We start from the raw sequence: 25,264 nt of genomic DNA, 5'->3' as shown, positions 1-25,264 counted from the left end.
TCTGTCTGCTTTTTCACAGCTTGACAGTCCTTATTGAACTAGTTCCTGGACTCAGTGCTGGGGAGCACGTGAAAGACAAAAGTGTCCTGCCACTGGTCTGCACACCCCAGTCAACAGTGCCTGGCACAAGGGAACAGGGTCACACACGGGGGACTGTTGGTTTATCTTTGGCACAGTGGTTGTGCCTTAATCTACTGGTATTTCAGCCAGCAAGTGTGACTCTGCAGTTCCTGGCCTGCTTTTCTGGCGCTGCCCACCATCTGTCCCCGCAGGCACTGGCTCTGTTGTTGCTACTAAAGTAGCTTTAACTAAATCTCTATCATTCTATTTATAAATAATACTCGAGAATCAAAGGCTGGGGTGAAACTTGCTAGCTCAGAGAGGTTGAGTAGTAACCAGCAAACCTTCTCTCCTTGCTGGTGTCTCCCCAAAGAGCATGTCTTTCTTGTCTGCCAAAATAAAAAAAAGTCGCCACTCAGAATCCTTCCTACTTCTTCCAGGGCATCTCTCTGTCTTTCCCAGGTGCTCTCCAATGCCCTATGATTACTTTCTGTCAACTGTTAGCTGTTATCTCAGCCTCCTGACCCAAGGTTAATTTATTTAATTAACACAAATGCTAACTTGAGGTTCACAGAGTCATTGAATATTCCCCAACAGGGGACTGCCAATAGACAAAACTCATTCAGGTTTCTTTTCACTTTCTCTAATTGGGAGAAAGTTGTGTGAGAATAACGAGGAACCAAGAAAATCCATATAGTTTGAATAATTTTTACACTTATTTATACATGCTTGTGTGTGTGACTGTGTGTGTGTGTGTGTTTGTGTGATGTGCAAGCTGTTATGCCGTGGAGGCCAGAGGACAATTTTGAAACTCAGTTTTCTCCTTCTATCATGTAGATCCTAAGAATCAAACTCAAGTCACTGAGCTCACTGGCAAGCGCCCTTACCAGACAAGCCATCTTGATGGCCCCACATGATGAGGACGAAGAATGAGGCCAAGATATAAGAGAAAAGTCAGGAAAGAACAGCTAGCAAACCCACGTTATTAAGTATAGAAAAGGAAACAAGAAAAAATAAAGAAGAGCAGAGAGCCTACTAGCAATTTCTCATTCAGGACCTAAGAAATCCAGTTTAAACAAGATAAAAACTCTTCTCTGCCCAAATATTCTTTCTACTATGTGTGACTGTTTTGTTTGCATGTGTACTTTCAACATGTATGTGCAGTGCCAAGGAGGCCAGTAGAGGGCATCAAATCCCCTGGAACTGGAGTTACAGACAGTTGTGAGCTATGAAGGTGCTTAGTCTTCTACATGAAGAGTATAAGGTAAATTTGGGACACATAGACTCTGTCAGAAAAAAAGGAGTGAGGAGAAAGAGGAGTAAGAAGAGGATGATGATGGAAAGGGAATAGAGAGGTGACTCAGAAGTTACAAGGACATTGCTTTTTGCAGAGGACCCAAGGGCAGTGACCAGCATTCAGTTCAGGCAGCTCACAACCTCCTATAGCTCCAGTTCTAGGGAATCCAATGACCACATCTGGACTCAGCAGGCACCTGCACACAATGTGGTACATATTGCCATACAGAAACACATACATACATAGTTCTTTTACACACAATGTTTAATTTCAGTCTTTAAAAACAAAACAAGGAAATAGTGGGGGTAAAGAGCCTCCTCCATGCCCTGTGTCCTTCAGGATGTTTGAAAGGTTCTATTTGAAGAAATATTGCTGGTGGCCAAGCCAGAACAAGAACAGGTAAGAGGCCCACCTGCCCTTTGAACCCTCTCACACCCTTGGTTCAATCAGCTTGATTGTTATAGATGACTAAGTATTAAACTGTATTTCTTTATTTTCCAAAATAGTTTTCAAGGACGAAAACTTTACATTACATTTATATTACATTTATAATGAGCTGCATAGGTACAATACATTAAACAAGAGTAGAAACTTACATAAAGTTTACCAAAAATAACCTTGAAGTTGTATCAGTATACAAAAAATCCATACCACTGTGAAATATTTGAGACAAATAGCTGTCTTTTTTTTTCTCATTTTTTTATTAAAAATTTCCATCTCCTCCCCTCCTCCTTCCCCTTCCCTCCCCTCCCCTCCCCCCATACCCCCACTCCGTTCCTCTCCAGGCCAAAGAGCCATCAGGGTTCCCTACACTATGTTAAGTCCAAGGTCCTCCCAACTCCCCCCAGGACCAGGAACGTGAGCAACCAAACTGACAAGGCTTACACAGAGCTTGTCCATGCCATAGAATCCAAGCCCTTCGCCATTGTCCTTGGATTCTCAGACAGCCTCCACCGTCAGCCACATTCAGAGAGTCCAGCTTGATCGCATGTTCCATCAGTTCCATTCCAACTGGTCTTGGTGATATCCCGTTAGTTCTGTCCCTCTGTCTCAGTGGGTGAATGCATCCCTCACGGTCCTGACTTTCCTGCTCATGTTCTCCCTCCTTCTGCTCCCCATCAGGACCCTAGGAGCTCAGCCCGGCGCTCCAACGTGGGGCTTTGTCTCTATCTCCATCCATCGGCAGGTGAAGGCTCTATGGTGATATGCAAGACGTTCATCAGTATGGCCATAGGATCTGGCCTTTTCCGGCTCCCTCTCCTCAGCTGCCCAAGGAAGTAGCTGGGGGCATCTCCCTGGACACCTGGGAACCCCTCTAGAGTCAAGTCTCTTGACAACCCTAAAATGGCTCCCTTAATTAAGATATATGCTTCCCTGCTCCCATATCCACCCTTCCTATATCCCAAGCATCCCATTCCCCCAAGCTCTCCACTTCACACTTTTCTCTCCCCATCTCCCCTTGCCCCCATCCCACCCCACCCCCAAGTTCCCAATTTTTGCCCAGCAATCTTGTCTACTTCCAATATCCAGGAGGATAACTATACGGTTTCCTTTGGGTTCACCTTCTTTTTTTTTTTTTTAAATATTTATGTATTTATTATGTATACAATATTCTGTCTGTGTGTATGCCTGCAGGCCAGAAGAGGGCACCAGACCCCATTATAGATGGTTGTGAGCTACCATGTGGTTGCTGGGAATTGAACTCAGGACCTTTGGAAGAGCAGGCAATGCTCTTAACCTCTGAGCCATCTCTCCAGCCCTGGGTTCACCTTCTTATTATCTTCTCAAGGATCACGAATTATAGGCTCGATGTCCTTTATGGCTAGAAACCGATTATGAGTGAGTACATCCCATGTTCATCTTTTTGGGTCTGGGTTACCTCACTCAGAATAGTGTTTTCTATTTCCATCCATTTGCATGCAAAATTCAAGATGTCATTGTTTTTTATCACTGAGTAGTATTCTAATATGTATATATTCCACAGTTTCTTCATCCATTCTTCCACTGAAGGACATCTAGTTGTTTCCAGATTCTGGCTATTACAAATAATGCTGCTATGAACATAGTTGAACAAATGCTTTTGTAGTATGATTGGGCATCTCTTGGTAAATTCCCAAGAGTGGAATTGCTGGGTCCTGGAGTAAATTGATCCCAAATTTCCTGAGAAACCACCACACTGATTTCCAAAGTGGTTGCACAAGTGTGCATTCCCACCAGCAATGGATGAGTGTACCCCTTACCCCACAACCTCTCCAGCAAAGGCTATCATTGGTGTTTTTGATTTTAGCCAATCTGACAGGTGTAAGATGGTATCTCAAAGTTGTTTTGATTTGCATTTCCCTGATAGCTAAGGAGGTTGAGCATGACCTTAAGTGTCTTTTGGCCATTTGAACTTCTGTTGAGAATTCTCTGTTCAGTTCAGAGCCCCATTTTTTAAATGGGTTAATTAGCATTTTAAAGTCTAGTCTCTTGAGTTCCTTATATATTTTGGAGATCAGACCTTTCTCTGTTGCGGGGTTGGTGAAGATCTTTTCCCAGTCAGTAGGCTGCCTTTGTGTCTTAGTGACAGTGTCCTTTGCTTTACAGAAGCTGCTCAGCTTCAGGAGGTCCCATTTATTCAATGTTGCCCTTAATGTCTGTGCTGCTGCGGTTATACGTAGGGAACGGTGTCCTGTGCCCATATGTTGTAGAGTATTTCCCACTTCCTCTTCTATCAGGCTCAGTGTATTCAGATTAATATTGAGGTCTTTAATCCATTTGGACTTGAGTTTTGTGCATGGTGATAGATATGGATCTACTTTCATTCTTCTACAGGTTGACATCCAGTTATGCCAGCACCATTTGTTGAAGATGCCCTCTTTCTTCCATTGTGTACTTTTGGCTCCTTTATCAAAAATCAGGTGTTCATAGGTTTGTGGGTTAAGATCCGGTTCTTCTATTCGATTCCATTGGTCGACTTTTCTGTTTTTATGCCAATACCAAGCTGTTTTCAATACTGTAGCTCTGTAATAGAGTTTGAAGTCAGGGATGGTAATGCCTCCAGAAGTTCCTTTATTGTATAAGATTGTTTTGGCTATCCTGGGTTTCTTATTTTTCCATATAAAGTTGATTATTGTCCTCTCAAGATCTGTGAAGAATTTTGATGGGACCTTGATGGGGATTGCATTGAATCTATTTATTGCTTTTGGTAGAATTGCCATTTTTACTATGTTGATCCTCCCCATCCACGAGCAAGGGAGATCCTTCCATTTTCTGGTATCCTCTTCAATTTCTTTCTTCAAAGACTTAAAGTTCCTGTTAAATAAATCCTTCACTTCCTTGGTTAGAGTTACCCCAAGATATTTTATGCTATTTGTGGCTATCGTGAAAGGTGATACTTCTTTGATTTCCCTCTCTGCTTCCTTATCCTTTGTGTACAGAAGGGCAACTGATTTTTTGGAGTTGATCTTGTATCCTGCCACGTTACTGCAGGAGTTTATCAGCTGTAGGAGTTCTTTAGTGGAGTTTTCTTTGGGGTCGCTTATGTACACTATCATATCATCTGCAAATAACAAAAGTTTAACTTCTTCCTTTCCAATTTGAATCCCCTTGATCCTCTTATGTTGTTTTATTGCTATTGCTAGAACTTCAAGCACTATATTGAAGAGATAAGGAGAGAGTGTTCCTGAATTTAGTGGGATGGCCTTGAGTTTCTCTCCGTTTAATTTGATGTTAGCTGTCGGCTTGCTGTCAATAGCCTTTATTATATTTAGGAATTGCATCCCTAATCTCTCCAAGACCTTTATCATAAAGGGGTGTTGAATTTTGTCAAATGCTTTTTCAGCATCTAATGAGATGATCATATGGTTTTTTCCTTCAGTTTATTTATATGATGGATTACATTGATAGATTTTCGTATATTGAACCAGCCCTGCATCTCTGGGATGAAGCCTATTTGATCGTAGTGGATAATTTTTCTAATGAGTTCTTGGATTCGGTTTGCCAGTATTTTATTGAGAATTTTTGCGTTGATGTTAATGAGTGAGATTGGCCCGTAATTCTCTTTCTTGGTTGAGTCTTTTTGTGGTTTAGGTATTAGGGTAACTGTAGCTTCATAAAAGGAATTTGGCAATGATTCTTCTGTTTCTATATTATGAAATACCTTAAGGCGTATAGGTATTAGGTCTTCTTGGAAGTTCTGGTAGAATTCTGCATTGAAACCATCTGGTCCTGGGCTCTTTTTGGTAGGGAGGTTTTTGATAACAGTTTCTAATTCTTCGCAACTAACAGGTCTATTTAGATTGTTCACTTGGTCCTGGTTTAACTTTGGTATATGGCACTTATCTAAAAAAATGTTCATTTCTTTTACATTTTCCAATTTTGTGGCATACAGGCTTTTGTAGTAAGATCTAATGATTCTCTGAATTTCCTCTGTGTCTGTGGTTATGTCCCCCTTTTCATTTCTGATCTTATTAATTTGCTTGTTCTCTCTCTGCCGTTTGATTAGTTTGGAAAGGGGTTTGTCAATCTTGTTGATTTTCTCCAAGAACCAGCTTTTTGTTTCATTGTTTCTTTGGATTGTTTTCTGTGTTTCTATTTTGTTGATTTCTGCCCTCAGTTTGATTATTTCCAGTCTTCTACTCCTCCTAGGTGAGTCTGCTTCTTTTTTTTTTTTTCTAGAGCTTTCAGGTGTGCTGTTAAGTCACCAATGAGTGCTTTCTCTGTTTTCTTTAAGTGGGCACTTAGGGCTATGAACTTTCCTCTTAGCACTGCTTTCATAGTGTCCCATAGGTTTGAGTATGTTGTGTCTTTATTTTCATTAAATTCAAGAAAGACTTTAATTTCTTTCTTTATTTCTTCCTTGACCGAGGTGTGGTTCAGTAGTTGACTGTTCAGTTTCCATGAGTTTGTAGGCTTTCTTGGGGTAGCATTGTTGTTGAATTCTAATTTTAATCCATGGTGATCCGATAAGACACAGGTGGTTACTAATATTTTTTTGTAACTGTGGAAGTTTGCTTTGTTACCGAGTATGTGGTCAATTTTCAAAAAGGTTCCATGAGCCGCAGAGAAGAAGGTATATTCTTTCCTATTTGGGTTGAATGTTCTATAGATGTCTGTTAAGTCCATTTGGTTCATTACCTCCATTAAGTCTTTCAATTCTCTGTTAGGTTTCTGACTGATTGACCTGTTCATTGGTGAGAGAGAAGTGTTGAAGTCTCCTACTATTAGTGTGTGTGGTTTGATGGCTGCCTTGAGTTCTAGTAATGTTTCTTTTACACAAATGGGTGCTTTTTTTTATTAGGGGCATAGATATTCAGGATTGAGACTTCATTCTGAAAGATTTTTTCTATTATGAGTATAAAGTGTCCCTTTCCATCTCTTCTGATTGATTTTAGTTTGAAGTCAACTTTGTTAGAAATTAGTATGGCCACACCGGCTTGTTTCTTAGGTCCATTTGCTTGATAAACCTTTTCCCCACCCTTTACTCTGAGTAGGTGTCTGTCTTTGTGGTTGAGGTGTGTTTCTTGTAAACAGCAGAATGTTGGATCCTGTTTTTGTATCCAATCTCTTAGCCTGTGCCTTTTTATAGGTGAGTTGAGTCCATTGATATTAAGTGATATTAATGACCAGTGGTTGTTTACTCCGATAATTTTTTTTGTAGTAGAGTTTCTGTGTTTTCCTTCTTCTAGTTGTGCTGCTGAAGGGTCGCTAAATGTCTGAGTTATTGTGGGCATTGTTAGACTCCTTGGTTTGTGATTTTCCTTCTATTACTATCTGCAAGGCTGGATTTGTGGCTATGTATTGTTTAAATCTGTTTTTGTCCTGGAATATCTTGTTTTCTCCATTGATGGTGAATGCAAGCTTTGCTGGGTATAGTAGTCTAGGCTTGCATCCATGTTCCCTTAGTGTCTGTAGCACATCTATCCAAGACCTTCTGGCTTTCATGGTTTCCATTGAGAAGTCAGGTGTAATTCTGATAGGTTTCCCTTTATATGTTACTTGACCTTTTTCCTTTGCAGCTCTTAATATCTGTTCTTTTTTTCTGTATGTTTTGTGTTTTGATTATTATATGGCATGGGGATGCTTTCTTTTCATCCAGTCTATTTGGTGTTCTGTAGGCTTCTTGTACCTTCATAGGAATATCCTTCTTTAGGTTGGGGAAATTTTCTTCTATAATTTTGTTGAATATATTTTCTGGGCCTATGAGTTGTAATTCTTCTCCTTCTTCTACCCCAATTATTCTTGGGTTTGGTCCTTTCCAAACTAAGAAAAAACTAAGAAATCTTGGTGTCCCAGATTTTCTGGATGTTTTGTGTTAAGAATTTGTTGGATTTGTTTTGTTCTTTAATCTGTGAGTTTATTTCCTCTATAGTATCTTCAGAGTCCGAGATTCTTTCTTCCATCTCTTGTATTCTGTTGGTAATACTTGTCTCTGTAGTTTCTGTTCGTTTACTCAGAATTTCCATTTCCAGTCTTCCCTCGGATTGTGTTTTCTTCATTACCTCCATTTCATATTTCAGGTCTTGTACTGTTTCCCTTACCTGTTTGATTGCTTTTTCTTGTTTTTCTTGGGTATCTTTGAGAGATTTATTTATTTCGTCTACCTTTTTGTTTGTCATCTCCATTTCTTTATGGCAGTTTTTTTACCTCCTGTTTAAGGCCCTCTATTATTTTCATAAAGTACTGTTTAAGGTTGATTTCTTCTATTTCTTCTGGAGTAGGGTGTTCAATTCTTGTTTTTTCGGGATGACTGGATTCTGGTGATGTCATGTTGCCTTTCATGTTGTTGGAGGAGTTCTTGCATTGGCGCCTGCCCATCTCTTCCTTCAAATGGAGCCAGGAGAGACTTGGTGACTTAGTGCATCTTTGCTGTGACTGAATCTGGTTGGATCTCCTCAGTGCCGGAGCAGGAGCTATTCCTTGCAGCACAATCTGAAGGAGCCAGCACTCCCTTGCCGGAATCCTCAGACCTGCCTGGAGGGCAGCCTCTCACCCCTTTCCCTCCGCTGGTTCTTCTGTTTCAGGCTAATGGTTCCTTGCTGGGCAGGTATCTCAGGCAAAAGGCCCAGCTTGCCACAGGCAAGCTGAGTGAAACAAAGGATCTCCCGCCCCTCACCACTGGGTCCCAGCCCCAGTACTGGCCTAGCCGGGCAATTTTGTGGCCCCTAAGGAGTGGTGCGGTGCATTAGGGACACTGGGAAGGGATAGGAAGAGGAGGGCAGAAGGCACGGGGAGAAACCCCTGCAGAATGACCAGAAAGATTAGGGGGTCGAGGAATGTCTGCAGAAACACACTCACCCTCTGCTGGGTCTTCTGTTTCAGGCTAATGGCTCCTTGCTGGGTAGGTGTCTCAGACAAAAGGCTCAGCTTTCCACCAGGAAGCTGAGTGAAACAAAGGATCTCCCGCCCCTCACCACCGGGTCCCAGCCCCAATACAGGCCGAGCAGGGTCAGTAGCTGTTTTTTTTTTTTTAGCTGAAAAGTAGATTTAATAATTCAATAATTCTATCCTTTTATCCTATCTTTTATCCTTTTATCCTCCTTTTTTTCTTTTCAGAATGTAATCCCTGAATCTAATCTCCTTTGTTCAGTTTTTTTTTTTTTTGCTGACCATTACCAATAACAACTTGTAGCCAACTCCCTAAATGATGACAAATACCTATAATCCCCTGAGTGACTAAAAACCACCCACTCCACCTCTTGGGAATGTGGATGTCATGTTCTCTAGACTTCTTTATGTTGCTTGGGGGCAATGGCATCTCTAGGGGACCTTTTGAAAATTAGGATAATGGACAAGAACTGGGAGAGCTAACTGTTGTCTAGTCTTGGTGTGATGGGAAAATGGAGGGCTTATCTGAAGTCTGGTTGAAGTAGTCTGTGAGGCTGGACTCTCAGCCAGCATCCTTGAAGCTGTTCTGGATGTAGAACTCTGAGGTAACCACAACAGAGGCACCCTGAGAGGCTGAATCACATGAGCCACCGTTTTCATTGGTGTCTGGTGTCCTCGTTCTGAAAACACACAAACTTTTAAAAGTAACATGCATATCTGTATTAACACAAGTCTGGAATGTGTGGTGTGCACAAATCAGTTAAAAATGATTTTCTTTATTCTATATTTGAGAAGGTAAAAGGGATCTGTCAACTTTATGAGATCTCCTGGACTGCATAACCAAAGTGTAATACAAGTCTCTATTCATGGTATAAGAAAGGATATCATGTAATAATAAGTCATGAGGTCTCTGTAGTCACAAGATTTATCATGTCTCATCTCATCTCTGAGAAGTTCCCATGCAGAGTGATCAGCTTATACATCACCTGTCCTCTAGTCTTTCTTGGCTTCCTCTCTCACATCTGTAGCCAAGATTCTCAGTAGTCTTCCCCTGGTCAAATATGATTTCTATTAACCTGGAAGGAACTCACAATCTTTTGTGTCCTATGGAAACAAAAGCATAACCTCTTCTCCTAATGTAAGACATATTTTAACTTCCATTTTAAAGTTAAGGCATTTCTACAATATATAGGCTGGTTGAATTCCACAGTACTTTCCACAATCCAGTGTCTCTCAGCAGCTGTTGTCTGTTCATTAACATTCAAAAAATCCAAAATTAGCAACGCACCACATAAGGTTCAAAGTCCTTATGTTATAATATTTCCCATTCTTACATGGCTTCTTTTTATTTATTTTACTTCTCTCTTTAAAGACTTTTTTATTTTCACAATTTATTTTTCTCTACAGGTGTCTGTACTTTATTTTTCTGTATGAACTTTGCTTTACTAGGCACCTGCATCATTCTGTGACCTCATGAGTCAAATCTTAAAGCCACCACACAGCTTAGCTCATGGTGTGCTGGTGGTTCAAGGCCACAGGTAGCTGCTGGGAGACACAAGGCAGCCCAAATGATGAGAGACTGTGCAGCTAGGAAGCTGTGTTGGTCTGTTTTTTTGTGTGTGTATGTGTGTGTTTGGAGACATTTTTTTTGAAAAAACTTTTTCAGGTCCTACATGGATATGTTTCCCCATGTTGGATGCCATTATTTAAACAGATTTTAATTTGTGCTGCCAACTTTCAAAAATGACACAAAGACTTCTTATTAATGATAAAAGTTTGACCTTAGCTTAGGCTTGTCACTCTCTAGGTTTTATAACTTAAGTCAACCCATTTCTATTAATCTTTACACTGTTGCATGTATCATGACTTTTGTTTCTCCTCCTTCATGACTGACTTCCTTTATGTCCAGCTGTTACTCAACCTTTCTTCTTCCCAGAGCTCTTTCTGTACAGAAGTCCTTGCTATACCACCTGCTTAGCTATTGTGTATGTATGTATATATATATTACTTTAAAATTTTTATTTTTTTTTATTGTGCTATATATGTTTCTTCACTCAGCCATTTGGATTTTTATTAAACCAATCACAGTAACGTATCTTTACACTGTGTAAAGGGATATTGCATAGCATTTTCCTGCTACTGGGTTGTCTCGTCCAATCTTAATACGAGGGGATGTGCCTGGTCTTTTGTAACTTGTTATGCCATGTTTGGTCGATGGCCTTGGGAAGCCTGCGCTTTTCAGAAGGGAAAGGGAGGAGGAGTGGGTCTGGGGAGGGCAGAGTAAGGGAGGGGCTGGGAGGAGAGGGGAAGGGGAGGCTGCTGTCAGGATGTAATATATGAGAGAGTGGATAAAAAGAGTATTGCTGTCTCAGAATTCGCACCCTGAATAAAATCCCAAGAGAGTCAAACAGGACAGCAGAAACTCTTTGGGAATCTCCCATCCCTACACAAAAAGAATTCACAAAGACACCCACGCCTGCAATGAACATGGTTTATTCTCCTTTCCTGTGTCATTAGCATTCTAGTAACTAGATAGGTTTTTCTCCATGCATGTGAGTCCACGGATTGGAGAAGAAGTCTGGGTCCCACACCACAAAGTTCTCAACGGTAGAACAGAAGCACAGCTGCTTCAGTTATCGCACGGCTATTGCTGCTCCCAGTGTGAGTTCCGTATCCACTCCAATCAAATGAAGAGAAGTCACCACACTGCACAGGGTTACCTTCTGGGAAGAATCCTCCTCCGCCAATGCAGTGCTGAAACACAGGGGGAGGGAGTAGCAATGAGAGGTGTTATGGTTCGGATATAAAGCTCCCTATCAAAAGGTGTTAGATACTGAAGACCTGATCTCCAGGATAAGTAACATTCAGAGGCAGCACTTTGGGGAAGGGATTAAATATGAGGACCCTGCCTTCATCAGTTAGTTAATCACTAATGGAGCTACCATTTTGAACTGACTATTGGGAGGTAGTGGTGGTATGGAAGGGGGCGTCTGGTTAGAGGAAATAAATCACTGAAGGTGTAAGTGGCATGTTTTGAAGGGTATCTTGCTCTGACCTTTCCTGGTCGTTCTTGACTTCTTGTAACTAAGAAGTGAGTCATATTGCTCTGATATGTCTTTCAGCTCCACTACGGATTTAAAAGCAACAGCACCAAATGACCATGAGTTAAAATCTCAGAAACCATCAAGCGTTATTATTGCTGTGATGAAACATCGTGAGCAAAGCAAGCCTGCTCTCTTGCTCTGGCTGGTGTGTGGCATGGTACTTAGCATGCCTGGAGACCCAAGAGTCAGTGAGACGGCACGGGATCAGAGGTGACTTCAGCCTTACTCTGTATCTGTGAATTTGTCCTTCTCATTGCATTCCTTAATAAGTCGGGTTTTATGCCTTTGTGACTTCATGCTTCACAGAGGTGAATTGAAACCCATGGCCTGTGGCTAGCCTGCCTGGCATCCTTGTTCTGTGGGACCCAGAGCCTGCAAACATCCGCGAGCTGCCACCTGGACACGGTGGAGTTCTGCTCTGATTAAGCACAGGGTCCCACAGAAAGCCATTGGTTAGGCTGCATGCCCTTTCCCACCTGGAGCTGATCTCACCATGCACAGTGCCATAGGTACGTGTATCAGTCACATTAGCCACCCCAGTCTCCCCTCTCCCCACGCTGAACCCTGTGGCTGTTGAAACAGCTCAATGATTCTGATCTGCCTTGCGCTTCTGTCTGACCTGACCTGCTTTGCATATGAGCGTGCTGTTTTGTGGACTGAGGCCATCTCCAACCTAATCCCAAAGACACTTGGTCTGGTCAGGGAATAGTCATGGCAGTCACAGTATGGCCTGTCCCGTGCCCAAGCACAAGTGTTTTTTTTTCCACATCCTCAGACCATCTTGCCCTGTAGAAGCAGGGCCTGCGTCTAGCCAATTCCTCAGCCGAGCAGGCCTGCTCTGCAGCGTGTTTATGCCCCTCCATGAGCTTTGCGTTTAACACCAGGTTTTATTTGTATTTGTTTTTGTCTTTTGGGACAGGGTTTCTGTGTGTATGTATCTTTGGCTGTCCTGGAACTCGCCTTGTAGACCATGCTGGCCTTGCACTCACGGAGATTCGCCTGCCTTTGCCTCCCTAGTGCTGGAATTAAAGGCGTGAACCACCATGCTTGGTGAACACTGGGTTTTAAATTATGTGCTCTGGGTTTCCTGTGTGCAATCAATCAATCCCTCTAAGACTACAGGATAGGCACTTCCCACCAGCGATTGACCTGATTGTTGGGAGTGTTCTCCAGTTGCTCTGCATGCCTGCCACCCCCTAATCAGGTTCTAACCAAATCTAACCAATTTTGTTAGTTATAATTCGTTTCAGCTTTGCTAGGTCTCACAGGTTATTCAGGGTGTGCTCCAGAACCTTAGTGTTACAATGGAAACACCTGCTGGCCAACATCCTTATTACACCATAAAAAAAATCTCAGTAGCTAGCTGAACCTGCCACCTGAACATTGGCTCCACCTGCTGATCAATCAAGATTATTACACCTACCACAGTTTTCTGAGGATTTTAATGGAAGTAAATTATTTGATAACTAAATATTAGATTGATAAAGAAATAATTTTTCTACACCAATTGTGGATAATATCACCATCCAGGAATTTAAAAACCTTTTCGTTTTTACCATAGATGAAATTTTAGAAGAGTTTAGGACCTATCTGGGATGTATACGTTCTTAACCATAGTTGCTATAGTCTGGAAATTCATATTCCATCCTTAAAATATGGTTTAATAAAAGTTCCAGGAATGAGAAACTTACTGAAGTGTTGTGGATTTACAAACTGACACTGAGAAATTACCAAAAGGATTCATTCCATGGATGATAAATTAACAGGCAAAATTTATTTCATAGAACATGGAAATGTTCAATTGCCAAAAAAGGTTCATTTATGTCAAATGGTTATGGAATGTTAGCAGATAGAACATTGGTTTTGGAAGGCAATTTGCAAGCCTTCCAGATAATCTCTAAGGATAAAAGTTATGATTGATGGCTAAAATTAAATCCTTAGAGTCATATGTGATGATGAAAACAAGAAGCTGAACGATCTAATGAAATCATTGGAATTGTTCTCTGTTCAGGAAGTTCAAACCTTACAGAAAAGCAGTGACAAATAGATTTCAATGTTAGAAGAACTTGTTAAAACTGATAAAAAGAGCATCGATGCCCAGACAAAAGAGAGTAGAGGGGACTTAACATCTCCAGTATCTCCCAGAGTCAGAGAAGACTTGCCAAGACTTGTAATGTTACCTGATATAATCTATCCTGTTACAATTCTGAAAAGGCAGCAAACATTAACTATCCAGAAGGATATACAGAGGGTAATGGGAGCATATACATATGAAAGATTTAAAAAATTTTAATGAGGCAATAGTTTCTTACGGTATGCATTCAGCATCTGTGAGGCAGTTGTTAAATACATGGTCTTCAAAAACTAGGATTACACCATGTGATTGACTTCAACTAGCCCTAGCAGTTTTATAATATGGTCCTCAGATACAATGGCGGACCTATTAAAGAGAGGAAGCTAAAGTCCCTGAACATCAAGGTAAAATCAGAGGCTATGAGGTTTCCCACTACACAGACTCACATGCTCAGTGTTACATCCAGTGACCTTTATCCCGGCACACAAGGCGTTGGCTGCTCCTTCATTATTAAATACTCTGAATTGAACGTATCCTGCAGTGAATTCCCCTGAAAACAAAAGACAGGAAACAGCATTCAAGGAAAGTGCTAGAAATCACTGTCAGCTTAGAGTTTATGGTGTCAGGTTCAGGATATACAGTCTAAAATATCAGACCAATTGGGGGAGCTTCACCTATTCTCATCCACAGACCCCAGGAGCTGTTCCTTGAGAAAGGGTTCCCATCTGTCAGAGCTTAAATAGAGAAATTTTTGATACAGCACGGTCTCTACTGAATATCTCCAAGGACTTGTCACAGCAGTTAAGTGCATTCATTCTGGCCCTGTTTATATTTTACCTTGCTAACTTTTCCTTAAAGCCTTATATCCCAAGAATAAATAAGAAGTTCTTTGAATTATACAGCAAAAGTTTAACATTCATAAGGTACACGACCCATTTGGATTTATATTAAACAACAGAGCAGTCATACTTCACAACTGAAATACTTTTTTTTCTCTTATTCAGCCTTGTGTACATCGACCTGTTCTGTTCCTAAATAAACTTCTGACTGATAATGAGATTGCTAAGAGTAGATTCCAGAACCATGTATCCCCAGTGCAAATGTTAACTCTCCTGCTCATGCCCTGTGCTTTCAGGCAAGTTCCAGGACCTTCAGTGCTTCTATTAATTTGTTAAATGGGTTAATGATAGTTGAGAGCCCAAGGACAATCAATTGAATGAAGTGTAACAAAACACAAACATTCAGAGGGTCCAGATGAGCATTACAGACTTACTCTGGCCATCGGGGGAGTAATATGATGCTGTCTTCTGTGCATCCCCAAAGTCGTAGATCACAGGTAATGCTGGACCATTGTCAGTCCAACACTTCCCTCCTCCATATTTCACTGGGTACTTCTACAAGGAACAAAGGAAGTCACTGGGTAAGGACTGCAGCACTGGCATTCTCAGTAACACTGCCCTGCACAGAGAAGCACTGCATGTGCCCAGTAAGTGAGAATGTTTCCAAACCAGTTATATAAGAAAGACTCCTTTCCATTGTCTTTGTCTCTCTGACATCCTTGGCCGCTCCCTTTCTCTTCTCTTCTCTTCTCTTCTCTTCTCTTCTCTTCTCTTCTCTTCTCTTCTCTTCTCTTCTCTTCTCTTCTCTTCTCTCCTCTCCTCTCCTCTCCTCTCCTCTCCTCTCCTCCCCTCCCCTCCCCTCCCTTCCCCTCCCCTCCCCTCCCCTCCTTTCCCCTCCCCTCCCCTCCTTTCCCCTTCCCTCTCCTCCCTTCTCCTCCCTTCCCCTCCCCTCCCCTGCCTTCCCTTCCCCTCCTCTACTTTTCTTTCTTCCCTTTCTTTCTCCCTCTTTTCCACATACCCCTACCTTTTTCCTTTCTTGGCTCATTACACTTTAGAATGAGAGGAACACAGAATACCACATGCCCAACCTCAAACACTTGCCTATCTCCACGCCCATGAAAAGCAGCCTAGGTTAGCTATCGTAAATACCTGGTACAGGCCAAACAGATTATGGCCCATGCGCTGAAAGAAACCACTAAAAGTGCGGTACCGCAACAGGGATCTGTTCCTCCAATTTTTCAAGGGAATATCGTTGGGTACATGCCAGATCCCCAGGTTCTCAGCCTTGATGTCAAAGTAGCCAGGGTTCTGGAAAGCAACAAATACTGAGTCTGACCAGAGGATGAGATTTCACTGAGCAAAAGTCCCCAGAAGAACTGATATCCCTAGGCTCCAGGTGGACAGAGGGCCAGCCATGCTCAGATGACCCATTTCCAAGGTTCCACCACCTCCTACTTACTGAAAAGCACACTTGGAAGGATTCAAGGTAAGCACTTTTCACTTCTTCGCCCGTGTTGAAGGACAACCTTCCCACCGTCTCCATGGCATCCTTGAGCTACACTTGCATCCTCACACGGTCCCAAGTGGCTACAGAGTGTACCTACCTTGTAGTCATCACTTGTGGCCCCCTCTGCAGTCCCAAAGGTGTTGTAGTTGGCCCAGTTGCCATCCCCCTTTGGGTTTTCTCTTCTGTTGCCTTGCTGACTGGACCAGCGATCACCCACCGTGCACTTCCCATACATGTTGTTCTCGTGCACACTGGCCACCAGGGTCCACCCACCACCAGCAGTGGTCATGTCACAGAAGGTCTGGTAGATGACACCATTCTCCGTGCGAAGGAAATAGAGGCCATCTGTAGAGAGAACCAGTCTACAGTCCTGTGTGCAGGCTCATTGTCCATCTCTGCTCTAGAAACAGAATGGCTCTAGGAACTACAAACATGGTTAATTGAAGTGGGATTTCCCTCTGTTTGCCATAAATATCATTGGTTAATAAAGGAACTTCTTTGGGCTTATAGCAGAGCTACAGGGGAACAGTGCTAAGTGGGAAAAACTAAAAGGAATGCTGGGAGAAAAGAGTCAGGGAGAAGCCAGGGAACCTCAACTGGAGACAGACACACTGAAACTTTGCTGGTAGGAAGTGATCTCATGGTGATGCACAGATTAATGGAGATAGGCTAAATTAATATGTAACAGCCAATAAGAAGCTAGAGCTAATGGGCCAAGCAGTGTTTTAATTAATACAGTTTCTGTGTGATTATTTCAGGGCTAAGCAGCCAGGAAACAAACAAGCAGCCTCTTCCAACAGCTAATGCCTCATACCCTGAGAGTCCTACCACATGAGTCCTACCACATAGGGTTTTGCCTGACCTAGAAAGTCATGCTTCTGTGACTGAAGGAGACATGGAATTACCCAAACTGACAGTGATGTTTTTCTAATGTTAAACAGAGTATTTACAAAGGATTTAATAATTCTACTCAGTATATACTCAAAGAACTGGAAGCAGGGACTCATATATGTACATTCATGTTTGTTACAGCTCTGGACATGAGACCTGAAAGGCAGAAACAAGTCAAGTACTTTTCTATAGAAAAAGGAATACCAAGTATATTCTATGCTGTCTACAATGCAATATATATATATATATTGTGTACACTCCCATATATCCAATAGATCAAAAAGAGTGAAGTGAACTGGAGAAATGGCTCAGTGGTTGAGAGCAAGAACTGCTCTAGCAGAGGAATTGAGTGAGGTTCTCATCCCTTACACTTGACATTTGAACAAGTGCACGTCACTCCAGTTCCGGAGGACTAGATGGCCTATTCTGAACTCTGCATGTACCTACACATACATGTACACAATATCCCATACAGACTTGTTTATTTACACACACAGTAATAATAATAAATTTTTTTAAAAATAAATGAACTATTTTACAACACATATGAGCCTTGAAGATTACTAACAAAATGAGGCAGATTAGTCATATGAGGTAACAGATATCGACAGATTCATAGAAGTAGGAAACAGAACAGTAACTCACAGGGAATATGGAGTTTATTGCCACAGAATTTCTTTTAAAGGAACAAAAACTTTCTGGGGATGGATAGTGGTGATCCATACCCTTGTGAAAGTCATTCTTGACTCTGAATACCCTCAAACTTGGTTAAGTGGATATTTTTATCCACTATGTACATTTTATCACACTTTCTATAACAAAAAGAAAGGTTGTTCCATGGGACAAAAGCTTGATTTCCTAGCTGGGTTATATGTTTGCATTTCTGAGGCAGGGTCTCCCCAGGCTGACTTGGAGATTTCAATCCTCTGCCATAGGCTCCTAAGTGTTAGGATCACAGTGTGCTCTTTAAATGTTCATCACTCACCTCGTGCCCCAGTGACCTTCTGCTTGATTTCCTTGCAGCTTCTGAACAGAGGGGAAGACACAGGATTGGCTTGGCTGTTGGCGTCCAGGTTCTCTTTAACTAGAGAAGATGCAGAGTTTCACTCTCATGGGACACCCAGCCTCCCCTGTCATTGATCCTAAACTCATTCCATGACTTCTCAAAGCCTCCCTCTGAGAATCAACAAGATTTGTAACTAGGAAGAAAGACAAGAGATTTGAATGCATGGAGAAGTTTGTGTCTAAAGTCCTGAAAGAGAAGAATAAAGTGAAGCCCAGCTTTGCAGGTAGGAGACATGCAGGGATCCTAATGTGCCCAAAGCATGGGTAGTGAGGTAGACAGGGCAGAAGCTAGACCAAGAGAGCCTGGAAGCAAAGTCTTGCAAATTGACCTCAACTCTGCGAAGTCCTCTGAGAACCTAGAAGAGTGGAAACAAATGAGAACTTTGGTGTCAGAGCTACTCAGTTGTAAGTAGCTCCATGTTCACAAGTCAAACATTTTTAGATTGTATCCACTGTGTCTGAGCCTCAGTTCCCTGGTGTCTAATATCAAGCTGACAAAGATTATCATGTGGAGATCAAATAAGACGACATTTAGGGACTTGCCTTCTTCCTTAAAGATACCAAAATATCAGTGAAGAGGCAATACACATTTAAAATAATTTTGAGTTCTTGTAGAGAGCAGGATTGAAGTAAACATTCTCTGGTCACAAACCAGATCATTTCTGTGACACTGAAACTCAAACGCCAAGGTCTAAGCATAAGGAGTCGCTAGGATGGGACACAGTTCCTTCAGAAGTTGCCCTGGAGCTACACACGAGTATAGAGTTAGGACCAGGGCATTTCTCAACAGTCTCACTGCCCCTGTCCAATCCCTTCACGAGTCAATCAGCACCCAGCCTACATCTCAAAGGCATCATCTCTGTGATGGATGCCATAGGTTGTATTTACATTCCAGGAAAAGAACATAAACCCACAAATAAACAAAATTTATTTTTGTACAGACTGAGGGTGGGCAATAATTGGGAAAGGCTGGAGGGAGGAAAAGAAGTGGGAAAAGAATGCAATCATATTTAATTTAAAATATTTATTATTATTATTTTTTAGAGGCATGAACTGTGGTGACCCATTTACTTATTCCCAGCATTCAGGAGGCAGAGGTAGGAAGATCTCTGAGTTTGAGGGCAGCCTGGTCTACAGATCAAGTTCCAGGACAGCCCAGGGCTATACAGAGAACCCTGTCTCCAAAAACAACAAACAACAGGAATGATAACAACAAAAGCGTGATCTCTGGCCCTCAAGAGACCCAGGTCTGGAAAGTATCCAAGGCTAGTGCTGACTGCCTTTAATGCTAGCAGTGACTTGAGGAGTCTGGGGTCCTCTATCAAGACTCACCTGCAGTGCACCCTCTGGTGGCCAAAATGATAAACAGCAGGATTCTGAACTGGGTCATGGTCATCTAGAGAAAAGCAAGATGAAGGTCACTCTCTATTCAGACCATCTTTTCCCCTATCCCTGTCTCAGCTCCTATCTAGTCCTCGTCAAAGGCTCCTTCCTCCTCTTTAAACTCCTCGTATCACTGGGTCCTAAATCAGACCTGAGCCGGAGTCCACTTTCCTTCTTCCACTAACAGCAACTACCCTCCCCTCCATACCTGGTCAGACACTGAGAGTCACCCACTGAGTGGAGATGAGTTCCTCTCTCTCTCTGCAGAGTCTCTAGTGTGGTCCAGGTGAAGCTCTTGTCCTTTTATGGGAAGAACCTGGTGGGAATAGTCCAGACTTTGCCAGGCTCCTCCTTTTCTGGCAGGAGACCACTGGAGGGGCAACTTTTATTTATTGCGGAAAGTTCTTTGTAGATAGATGACTCATGGGATTCAAAGTCTCTAAAAGATAAATATTAGATGCCATATCCTGGTACTATCACCATGTTTGGAAATTTTATCGATCTGTGCATTTTCAAAAAGGAAATATATGAGGAGACTTGCAACATTTGATGTCTGCTGTGGGATGTATTTCTATATACTGTAAATATGTATTGCTCTCATTGGTTGATAAATATAGCTGCTTTGGTGCATGGAAAGGCAGGATAGAGGGAGGCAGTAAATACAAGCTGAGATGCAGGAAAAGAAGGAGTCTGGGGGATGCCAACAAGTTGCCGTGGAAGAAAGATTTAGAACATGAGTTAACAAGTCAAGAACCACGTGGCAAAGCATAGATAAGAAAAACGGGTTAATTTAATTGCAAGAGCTAGTTAACAATAAGCCTGAGTCATTGGCCAAGCATTTATAAGTAATATTAAGCCTCTGAGTGGTTATTTGGGAGCTGGCAGACAGGACAAAAACCTCTGATTGCACACATCCATTTGGAATTTTTTGTTTGTTTCTTTCTTGCAAGGTAATACTTAAAATCCCCAAATATTTTTTATAATTATTCTCATTTGAGAGGAGAAGAAGACTTTTTTTGGGATAGGGGAGAACATGAGAGTACATTTCATGTAGCCGAGGCTGGTCTCAAACTCACCATTTATGTGAAGATGTCCTTGAACTCCTGATTCTCTTCATCCTACCTTTTAACTGATGTAATTACAGGCACACACCATCAAACCTGACTATAAAAAGACAAGTTTAACATCAAAATAGTAATATAAACATTTAAAAATAAATATAAACCTTTATTCTGCATAAATTGAATTACTTATAACTCTCACTCACTATTTTGTCCTTGATTGTTTCAAAATTACTACAAACTAGTAAAATGTTTAAAATATTGAATGTGGTATAAAATAACAGAAATGGGTTAATTTAAGATCTAAGAGCTAGCTAGAAATATGCTTAAGTGATTGACCAAGCAGTGATTTAAATAATATAGTTTCTGTGTGATTTTTTTGGGTTTTGGAAGCCAGGAAACAAATGAGCTGCCTCTACCAACGGTTCAGGGTGCCACTGCTTTTCCTGTCCTTCTGATGTTTACTGCCTGGGGCCACTCTGAGTTTCCTTTCTCCTCCCTCTCTCTCTCTCTCTCTCTCTCTCTCTCTCTCTCTCTCTCTCTCTCTCTCTCTGTCTGACACTTCTGGGTTGGGAAAGGAGTCACACTCCCTCTCTCTCACCCAGATTTATTTTTAGTAACTAATATAGGCGAATTCCAAGGACTGATTGATCCTTCAATATGTTGATCATTTAGGCTAAGCCTGTACCAACTGTTCTAAGACCTGTAATTTTTCTGATGCCAAAGGCCTTTTTCCACTCAGAGAGGTTTGTCAGTAACCATTTTCAAGGTAGGGCTCTTGGTACCTTTTTTTTTTTTTTTTTGAGCCTGTCCTGGAACTAGCTCTTGTAGACCAGGCTGGTCTCGAACTCACAGAGATCCACCTGCCTCTGCCTCCCGAGTGCTGGGATTAAAGGCGTGCGCCACCACCGCCCGGCTCTTGGTACCTTTGAAACATGAGTAGCCATTGTATCCTATTGCATACAATGTGAATGGTTGGTGACTGTTTTTTGTAATAAATTTGAATATTTTTCCCAGAAATGTTAGTTAATCCACTGCCATTTCAGCCAGCAATTGTGACTCTGCAGTTACTGGCCTGCTTCTCTGGCAATGGCCTGGTGGGAACTTTTTCCTGTAGCCACTGTCTTTGTTGATTCCACTATAGGTAGCTTTAAGTAAATCTCTATCATCCTATTTGTATATAAAATCTGATAATCAAAGGCTGGGGTGAAACCTGCTAGTTCAGAGAGGTTGAGTAGCACTTAGATAATCTTCTTTCCTTGGTGACATCTCACTTGAAAATTTTACCCTTCTGCTCCACAAAAACAGGAAAAGGTTACACTACTCAAAATCCCTCCCTACTACTTCCAGTGCATCTTTTTCTCTCATCCAGATGCCCTCTGATGCTCTATGATTACTTTCTGTCATCTAGTTGCTAACTCAGCCTCCTGACGCATGGTTAATTTTATTTAATTAATGTGAATGCAAACTTGGGGTTCACAGTGGGACTGAATATCCCCCAACACTATACTACTGCTAGCAAGGATTGTTATCAAACCTAAGCCTTAACTAAGAATAATGGCCCATAATCATAATCCTAGCATTTGAGAGGTGGAGACACAAGGATAAAAGTATTCAAGGTCATCGTTGTCTACATGGTGCATTGAAAGGCAGCCTGAGCTACAGGAGAGAGAAATGAACGTACAGACAGACACACCCACCACCGCTTTCACCACCATGATGAGTCTTGTGATTCCATTGAAAAATTATTGTCACCATGTATCAGCTAGGGTTCAAAGCCCATTTCATGGTGATTGTGTCACTTACCTCTCTCCGACTTAGTGATTTAGAACAAGAATTATTTCTTATGTCTATGAAGTAGTACTTAGAGGGCATGACTGGTTTCTACTGTGTTAAACATCTGCTGGGTCATTCCCATGCTTTCCTTATCTTTACTGTCAGGGTGGGGATTTTAGGCCTGAACCACTGACACATTTGAAAGCAAAGCAAGCCAATGGCTGGTGGTCAGTGGGTCGTATGACTGCATGGCAGCTGCTCTCTCCAGTCTTCCTCTTGCTCCCTTAGATACTCAGGTGTCACTTAGATGAACATCTTTTCACAACAGAATAGAATCATAGATGTTAGGAGTGTATGTGTAGAGCCAGTGAGTATGTTATTTCTACTGTTGGTAATGATGAGAGCTAGGTGGTGGTGAGAGCAAGGTCAGGGGACAGGAGTTTCCCTTGTTGACCTTTCTTCTTGTGCTGTAGACTAAACTGGAAGGGTTTGAGTCTCTGTTCCATGTAGTGACAAGGTGGAAGTTTTGATGAAGAGAAAACATGATGGCAAGAATATAAAAAAACAAGAGCCTTGGGTTTGATCCCCGACCTTGAAAAAAAAGGTATGTGTGTTTGTGTTGGGGGCAATATGATTGCTTTAATATGTGCTTCTTCACACCTTACTCAAATTAAAAAACAACTTCTTTTTTTTTGAGACAGAGTTTTCTGAGTAGAGCTGTGTGCTCTGGAACTTTCTCTGTAGGCCAGGCTAGCCTTGAACTCAGATTTATCTGCTTTTGTCTCCTCAGTACTGAGATTAAAGGTGTAGGGTACTATGCCTGGCCTTATTTAAATAACAACACTTTTATTTATTTAATGTGTGTGTGTGTGTGTGTGTAAGGGTGTACAAGTATGGAAGACAGAAGTCAACTGTAGCATGAATTCTAATTGGTCTTGATAGCAAAACTTAAGAGTCAGCTATCAGGGGTTGAAAGCTGAAGGATCAGAGTAGAGCAACCAGCCACTAGAGTTCTTAGCTCTTCCAATTCTTAGACCAAACAGGTTATCTTGACCTCAGACTGCCTTTTCTGCTCCTGTCTCTTCAGGCTTTATATTCCTCTCTCTGTCCAGTCATATCCATTAGTGTCTCAACCTCCTTAGTGCAGGGATTAAAGGCATGTGACTCTAAAATACTATGATTAAAGTTGTAAGCCACCACTGCTTGGTTCTTTTTCTCTTTTACACTGGATCAATTTCATGTAGCTCAGGGTGACCTTGAACCAACAGAGATCCATCTGTCTCTGTATGCCAGGTGCTGGGATTAAAGTTGTATACAACTACTACCTGGCTACTGTAGCTAACTAGTGTGATTTGTTCTTCACTCTGATCTTTAGCAAATTTTATCTTTGAGATCATAAACAAAATACCACCACATTTTGCCCTTTTTTGTCTAAAATAAGAGAGAAGATTATAACTAATATAAGAAAAACTATATACAATAAGTACAATAACTATATACAATATATACAAGCATAGGGTGTACATCAACAATGCTAGTCCATTTGCATTTGACAAACTCAAAGAAAATACTCTATTATGTATCCTATCTTGGTGAGTCCAAAGTGTTGTATTTAATTCACTTTCTATTCTAATTTGCATTACCAACTCAAAATTATCTTTTTTAAAAAGATTTATTTATTTATTATGTATACAACATTCTGACTCCATGTATGCCCGCGCCACCAGAAGAGGGCACCAGATCTCATTACAGATGGTTGCGAGCCACCCTGCGGTTGCTGGGACTTGAACTCAGGACGTCAGGAAGAAGAGCAGCCTGTGCTCTTAACCACTGAGCCATCTCTCCAGCCCCTCAAAATTATCTTTTTATGTCTCTCAACATTATATACTTTACATTTCTTTAGTGAATTTCTTTTCTGTGTCTGGTAAACAAAGAAAAGCATAACTATAACTATCTTGTCTTCAATTCTCTCAGAGACCTGAGAAGGAAAAGTATTAACTGAATAAGCAGGAAGTGCAAACAAGCAATGTCCAAAAAATGTGAGAAATGACAGAGACAGCTGGATGCCTGTAGAATCACCGAAGGTTCTTCTGAAATGTTGGGGTATCCATCTTCAGCCTAAAGGTCTAGAATACTTGACAGACTCTTCTAAGAAGCAGATATTTGAAGGACTGCTCTCCTGGTGTGGAAGTTCTTCTGTATATGTGTTGTTTTTATTGGTTGATAATAAGCTGCTTTCAGCCAATGATTTAACAGAGTAAAGCCAGTCTGAAAGAGACATATATAGAGAGTCAGAGAGAAGCCATGTAGCTGCCACCAGAGTCAGACATCTCTGCTGGAGAACACTGTAACTTTGACAATAGGCTACGACCTCGTGGATGATGCACAGATTAATGGAGATGGGTTAGTTTAAGATATAAGAGCTAGCTAGCTAGCAATACACTTAAGGTATTGGCCAAACAGTATTACAAATAATATAGTTTTTGAGTGATTATTTCATGAGTCTGGGTAGTTGGGAAACAAGCAGCTTCCCCCAACACCCTACTTGTCTTGAAAAGGTTTTGTAGTCACTCTGTTTATTATGTCCTGCTTGGATAATTAGGACAGGACACTGTTAGCAATCAAGGCAAGTGCCCTTTCTTGCCCAGTGGCTTACTTTTGCCACAGACATATTAAACTCCATGTGGAGTTTCTTCAATATCCATCATCTTATCCAGAGTAGATTGGTGCTTCCAGGAGCAAACTTGTCTCATTGTCATAAAAAGAACCTATGATATTAAAACACCTTAAAAGCCCTATTCTGTAGATCTCTGAAGTGTTTTAAGATGACCTGTCTCAAAATATATGTTTGCTTGACTTTGAAAACATTCCTAGTATGACTACAAGTTTAATTGTAATA

General features: G+C 41.5%; 1 protein-coding gene across 1 annotated transcript; it reads right to left on the bottom strand.

The window, feature by feature from the left end:
* Positions 1-11,266: 11,266 nt before the first annotated feature.
* Positions 11,267-19,535, bottom strand: LOC119827922 (intelectin-1a-like). The gene is made up of 7 exons (XM_038349873.1): positions 19,478-19,535; positions 18,066-18,164; positions 16,287-16,534; positions 15,832-15,990; positions 15,117-15,237; positions 14,290-14,393; positions 11,267-11,419 (listed from the first exon to the last, which is right to left on the bottom strand). The coding sequence occupies exons 1-7, from the start codon at positions 19,533-19,535 to the stop codon at positions 11,267-11,269; spliced, it is 942 nt and encodes a 313-aa protein (XP_038205801.1).
* Between the last annotated feature and the right edge of the window lie 5,729 nt (positions 19,536-25,264).

This window comes from Arvicola amphibius, chromosome 12, assembly GCF_903992535.2.
Source record: "Arvicola amphibius chromosome 12, mArvAmp1.2, whole genome shotgun sequence".
In the NCBI taxonomy this organism is placed as follows: Eukaryota; Metazoa; Chordata; class Mammalia; order Rodentia; family Cricetidae; genus Arvicola; species Arvicola amphibius.
This window is presented reverse-complemented; position numbering and strand designations above follow the sequence as displayed.

What these genes read in the sequence shown, in the direction of transcription:
- LOC119827922 (XM_038349873.1), bottom strand. Translation starts at nt 19,535, where the DNA reads ATGACCCAGTTCAGAATCCTGCTGTTTATCATTTTGGCCACCAGAGGG. An exon ending in GAAGGTCACTGGGGCACGAG is followed by an intron (nt 16,535 to 18,065) that starts GTGAGTGATGAA and finishes TTCTCTCTACAG; the next exon opens with ATGGCCTCTATTTCCTTCGC. An exon ending in ATCTGTTTGGCCTGTACCAG is followed by an intron (nt 15,238 to 15,831) that starts GTATTTACGATA and finishes TGTTCCTTGTAG; the next exon opens with AAGTACCCAGTGAAATATGG.